Source organism: Mastomys coucha, unplaced genomic scaffold, assembly GCF_008632895.1.
Source record: "Mastomys coucha isolate ucsf_1 unplaced genomic scaffold, UCSF_Mcou_1 pScaffold15, whole genome shotgun sequence".
Taxonomy (NCBI): domain Eukaryota; kingdom Metazoa; phylum Chordata; class Mammalia; order Rodentia; family Muridae; genus Mastomys; species Mastomys coucha.
Window position 1 is genome coordinate 46,098,500 of NW_022196897.1, and position 6,000 is coordinate 46,104,499.

Genomic DNA, 6,000 nt, shown 5'->3' on the forward strand with positions numbered 1-6,000 from the left:
TTTTAAACCTATTGTCTAAGCTTCTCCAATCGATAAAGCATTTTTTCTGTCAATTTATGTTTGTAGATGTCTTTTGTATACATATTCCTAGAAAATTGAGCCATCTAAAGAGTCCTCCTCCAACCCTTTTAATGCCATTTTTTCTACAATGATTTTTAAATATTTTCAAGTATGTATTTGCTGTTGGACTTGTGATCATTCTATAGCTAGCCACTGTGGTGCCTAGGAGCCATCTACAGTGGAACTCATCAGCAAATCCCAGACCCCTGAGGCGCTCAGGAAGCAGTGTTAACCCTTTACCTGCTTGATTGCAGGAGGAATGCCCGCCCCTGAACAGGCCTCACTGGTGGAGGAGGGGCAACCACAGACCCACCAGGAAGCTGTCTCCACTGGCCCAGGCATGGAACCCGAGACCACAGCCACCACTATTCTAGCTTCCGTGAAGGAGCAGGTACACCCTTTCATTGACATTTGTGATGACATTTCTTCAATGCCTTTAAAAATTAATCATTGGATGTGTTTTCAATCTGTCTAACGTCCTTGATGCCTTCACGTTTTCTAATTATAAGGTGTTTACATCCCTGAGTACATTGGGATGACTGGCATGTAGAGCTGCTCCAGCTGCCAGTCAGAATCGGAACATGCAGGATACTTGTGCGTCTGCAAGTAAGGACAACCTTGATGGTGCTCGGTGTCTGTCTCCCACCTTGCCGAGTGTATGCATGCGCGCAGAGCTGTGTACAGCGTGTTTCACAGTGCTGAATGTCCATCAGGACTCTGGCTTGTACTGTCTAGATACTCTGAGTATTTTAACATAGGCATTAGGGTTGTCTCTGTGGTTTGGGGGGGTAAAAGCTGTATTTGTATGTTTGTCTCAATCCAAGTAATTCATTTTGTGAGCTAATGTTGTAAAATTTGTCACACTGTGCCTATTCGCTTCCACCTGTGTTTATGTTTCTCTTTAAAGCACTAATACTCTGTCCGTTAACTCCAAGTGACCTTCAAAGTTAGGTCTTATCTATAGTGCTTAGAGAAATTGGAGCTCTCAAATTTAATTTTTAAGATTTAAAGGCTTAATAAGGTACATGTAAATGTATCCGCTAGGAATCGTTTTCTACCTGCCTCCAAAGGAATTCATGTGCCCTCCGTGAAGGTTATTCTGCTCAAATAATATATTAATTACTTTTTTAAAATTTACTATTACTGGGTATTTTTTGAGAGAAACAGACTGAGTGTGATAGTTTTCCAAACTCAGCATCTATGGCACACATAACTAATGAAGACAAAGAAGGAAGAACCATTAACATCAAATTATTTCACCATTTACCTTAGCCAGGAACTCCGCATGGGATTACTCCATACCTGACATTAGAGCTAAGTTTTTAAGAAAACCAGTTTAGGAAATTACTCAAATAGCAGTGTGATTATTTTCCTTATTGAATTTGGGAGTTTGGAAACTACAAAAATATTTGAGGGGCTGTAGCTATAGCACAAGGTAGGGTATTTGCTTTACATGCTACAAAAACATTAAGACAGGAGAAAAGTAATGTCAAACTGCTTTCATTTGCTCCTGAATGTACCTCCCAGGGCCGTTAAGTGAGGGGAAATGACTGTTAGCTGGAGCACCAGTAGCTGTCGGAATCTGACTTAAGGAGCAGTAAGGTGAGGTGCCTTAGTGTTCATACTGTTCTGATGAAGCATTGGTAAACTGATCTAAGTGCCCAGAACTGACTGGAAACTGGAAGCCGTGTGCACTAAACACAGCAGCAGAGACGCTGCATCTGCCCCTTCACACTAGAGAGCCGACCACTGAAGTCCCTGAGGAAACCTGCTGTCATCTTCCCATGGGGGAATTCTGGGGTGCCCTGGGACTATGTTAGAATTTCATCTTTTGGTGGTACGTTGTATTTGAATGAATATTTTGTGTGATATTGCAAGGATTCCAATTTCTCCAGGCAGCAAAGTATAGTAAATGCTGCTTATTAAAAGGATCATCATATGTCATCCAGATAATTTAGTTATTTAGAAGACACACTCTATCTTTATTTCTTTTCATGTCCTGAGGAGTTTGAGTTCATTAATACACATTTGTAGTTTCCGTACGTAATTTCTTTTCAAAATTGTCAGTGTTCAGCACTCAGGATTTCAACCATTCACCCCAGAGAATTCTGTCTCCTGAGTTAAGACATATACCTGTTTTTTAAATAGCAATACAACTTCCATAAGATTTTTCAGAAATACACAACATATACTTGAATAAAAGCTTCTTGATCCTGTAATGAAATATGCCACTTTCTGTTGTCAACCCTATGGGATAGAGCACAGGAAAATTAAATATAAATAAATAATGCTAATTACCTTCTAATTCTGAGTTTAACTACTCATGAGAGCGACATTCTTAGCCTACATGTTACACACCAGTGAAATGACTACTGCTGATACTGTTGGGCATTGAATCACTTAGCCTTGCCCTGGTTCTCCTTGTGGGTGATGAAGTCAGCTCTGCTGTTCTCCACAGATGGAACTGGTTTGATGGCAGCAACAGCTCAGAAAGGGCCTTGTGCTGGGCATAGAAGGAAGGACACTTGCAGTGCAGTTGGGTAGATGGCTCTGTTTTCTATCTTTGTTTCTCTGCTTGCTCTGTCATCTTGAAGGTTTTATTGTTGTTTTGTTTATTTTAAGCCTCTCTATACTTCAGTGTCCTCACTAATAGAATGGGTGTAAAGACAGTGACAGACAGTAATCACACATGGAAATGTGTACAGCACATAATGGCACCTAGGAAGGGCTGATACCACCACCACCACCATCACCACCACCACCACCACCACCACCATCACCACCACCACCATCTCTACATATAAAGACCTCCAAGGAGCTGCAGGTTTTAATTTAAATATATTTAGGGATTCCATGAGCCTTCTTTTGGACATTGACATTAGCAGACCAAAACCCTGCCTGAGCATTGAGTGGTATTTGTATTCTGCTAATATTTTACTTAACAAAAAGTCTTAAGCTTTCAAATTTTCACCATGGTAACCTTATAATGTGTGTAAATTATGAGATATGGTCATGTAAAAATAACTAATTAACTTGTTGATTTATCACAACCTCATACACGGATACTTTTGAGGCACTTAGTGGAAGATTGTAAAGTAAGAATCTTTAACACTCATCTGAATTTTGAGAGGAAAAGGCCACTACATACTTCACATGTCCTCCTCTTGGGCAAGTCACAGGATGTAGAAGGCCAGGGAACAGGCAAACAGCCCATAGCAGTCGCAGCAGCCCCAATCTCTTAAATATCTGCAGTTGGCTCTCAGGGGTCATAAAAACAAAGACCTTTTCCCTCTGGGGTGCTTTGCCAACACAAGTCACATGGCTGCTCCCTGGCACAGGCTGGAATTTGCTTTTAGGAAATGATAGTTTTTTCACATAGATGTCAGCAGGGGTCTTAGGGTTTCTGTGGCTGTGAAGAGATACCATGACATAGCAACTCTTTTAAAGGCAAACATTTAATTGAGGGTGGCTTACACTTTCAGAGGTTTAGTCCATTATCATCATGGTGGGAAGCATGGTGATGTGAAGGCAGGCATGATGTTGGAAAAGGAGCTGGGAGTTCTACTCCTGGATCTGCAGGAAGAGAATGCCATATATTGGTCATGGCTTGAGCTTCTGAGACCCTCAAAGCCTACCCTTTAGTGAAACACTTTCTCCCACAAAGCTGCAACTACTCCCAACAAGGCCACATTGCCTAATAGTGTCACTTCCCACGGGCCAAGCATTCAAACACAGGAGTCTGTGGAGCTATTCCCATTCAAACCACAACAGCCATGTACAGGAAAATTCCTCACTCTGGTGAGGATCGAAGGCTAGCTCCTTTATGAAGATGTATTCTGCCAGCTTGAAATCACCTCTCTTCTGATCCCTCATGCGTTGTAGCACAGCCGTGACTGTCCTGGGCTGCTTTGGGCTTACATAATTGGCTCCCTAAGGAAAGAGTGGTGCTTATACATGTGTTACAGGTTTCTCTTTCCAGCACCCCCTACTCTATCAGTCTTGCAATAAATGATTGCCCAAAGAGGAGTTCAGTACTGTTGGATAGCCTCGTTACCGACTTGCTGTTTTGTGAAAACCATGAACCTGTAGCTAAATTCACAGAAACATGGTAAGCCAGAGTCTCACGTCTCTCAGCTTCTTACCCAGCTGTACATTCCTGTCCTTAAGACAGTTTTACTTTTCCTGTACCCATATTGATCTAGGAACCAAATCTATCTACATAGCTAGCTATAGTTTTATTTCATGTCTGCTGACATTTTGACACAGATATTACAGCTTTCCTTTCCCACATGTCCAAATTAGCAGACAATTAAGTACATATTGTAAAAGGATAGGTTATGATATTTATTTGGGTATTTGCTCTATGAGAAATACAGGTTAATTCCTAGAAATAAGAGGAGAGGGGTCCTTGGACTTAAATCTGAAGTTTACAGAAAGTGGCAGTTAAGTCACAGCCACCAGTTGGCTCCGATCAGGATGATCTTTTGGCAGCTTCTGCTGTTTATCTCTCAGTAAGGATGCAGGAGTTCAAGATAAATTAAGAGGCAAGGAGGGATTTTTGTATCCTGATAGTGTGTAGATTTCTGGCAAACTTTAAACTGCTGAATGGCTACCTTATTGTACTATATACAATCATTAGATGAGGAAATATGTCCAAATGTAATGCCCTCAATTTTCACTTGCATCACATGAAAACCAGAGACCAAAATGACAGAGTCAGTTTTGAAATTACACAGCATGCTTTTGATTGCAAAGGAATCTGGTATGGCAATGGCTATTCACTGTGTCTTCCCCTTCAACTTTGCTATGCCCCATGCCCTCTTCAAAGGTACAGGGAAACAGTAAGCAGAGGGCATGCGTGCAGGGTATTGCCAGTTGATTGGCAGAGTACACTGTATTTTTATAACAGACTACTATCTCTTGGTTTTAGAAATGTTCTTCAAAATAAAAATGATATGGTCAATCATGGGTAGAATTAACAAGTAAATTTCACAGCTCTATGTAGGATGCAAAGTTACTTATTTTCTATAGAATCTTGTGCGCGAGTGCGCATGTGATTGTGAGTTGAACTTGCCTCGGGGGCTGTGACTTTCATTCTTTTGCCTACTCGTAAGCCACACTCTTTAAATTGTTTTTGATAATGACTAAGAAACTTGAAATCCAGATTTAAGATTGAGGTGAACCCATATGGCACAAAATAGGAGTCAAAGGTTAGATGTTACCACATTGCTAACACGTAAGTGCTGTGTGTGGCTCTTGCTCTGGTGTGCTCCTAAATTAGGTGCCCTGTGCTTTGCAGTGAGTGAGAGTTGCCCTGCTCCTCATTTGTAGAGCTCTCAAGGAAGATTCCACCATCCACAATAACGTGTTCCTGGATTTTTGTGAAAATTACAAGTAGACCTTCATTATGCCTCTATTTATTTAAGTGGTAGTTAAATATCAAAGAGTGAAGTGAGAACCAGGGATTCTTAAATTTTGAAGATAAAACAAAAGAATTTGGAGCCAAACGGTGTCCTATTGATATTACTTCATTTGAACATGGCTATCTTAGCTTTGGTAATTACATGCCCTTCCTGTATGGCAGAGTGCCCAGAACTCAACAAACTCCTGTGCAATTATTTACTTTATTCCTATGAAACCGAAACAACGCACTGCTCCTCATCTGCCTCTGCAGCCTCCTTTTGTGCAGCCTGAGTTTATTCACACTGACAGTCCTCCCTGACACACTTCAGCCACATGCAGAAAACACCTTCATTCCAGCTGTAGGCAAGCATAGTTTATGGTAGTTAGGGAAAAGCACTGCTCTGTCACCGCAGCACCCTGGCCTTTTATTGTCCCTGTTAGTAGCCCGCTTATCTCTTCTATTGGTAACCAAACAATCCTGGTAGTTGTGATGATTGTTCAACTTACATTTTCCCATGCCTGAGCTGCATCATGAAG

At 41.2% G+C, this 6,000-nt stretch overlaps 1 protein-coding gene across 12 annotated transcripts in view; it reads left to right on the forward strand.

Moving 5' to 3' along the window:
* The window catches only part of Pkp4 (plakophilin 4), a 207,744-nt gene that overhangs the window by 63,539 nt on the left and 138,205 nt on the right, over positions 1-6,000 (forward strand). For 11 of the 12 annotated variants that reach the window (XM_031370314.1, XM_031370321.1, XM_031370319.1 and 8 more), the window contains exon 2: positions 315-451. The exons of the other annotated variant lie outside the window; for it this stretch is intronic. In XM_031370314.1, the coding sequence (XP_031226174.1) occupies positions 320-451 (132 nt within the window). In that variant the 5' untranslated portion in view covers positions 315-319. The remainder of the gene's footprint in view (positions 1-314; positions 452-6,000) is intronic. 12 annotated transcript variants of the gene reach the window in all.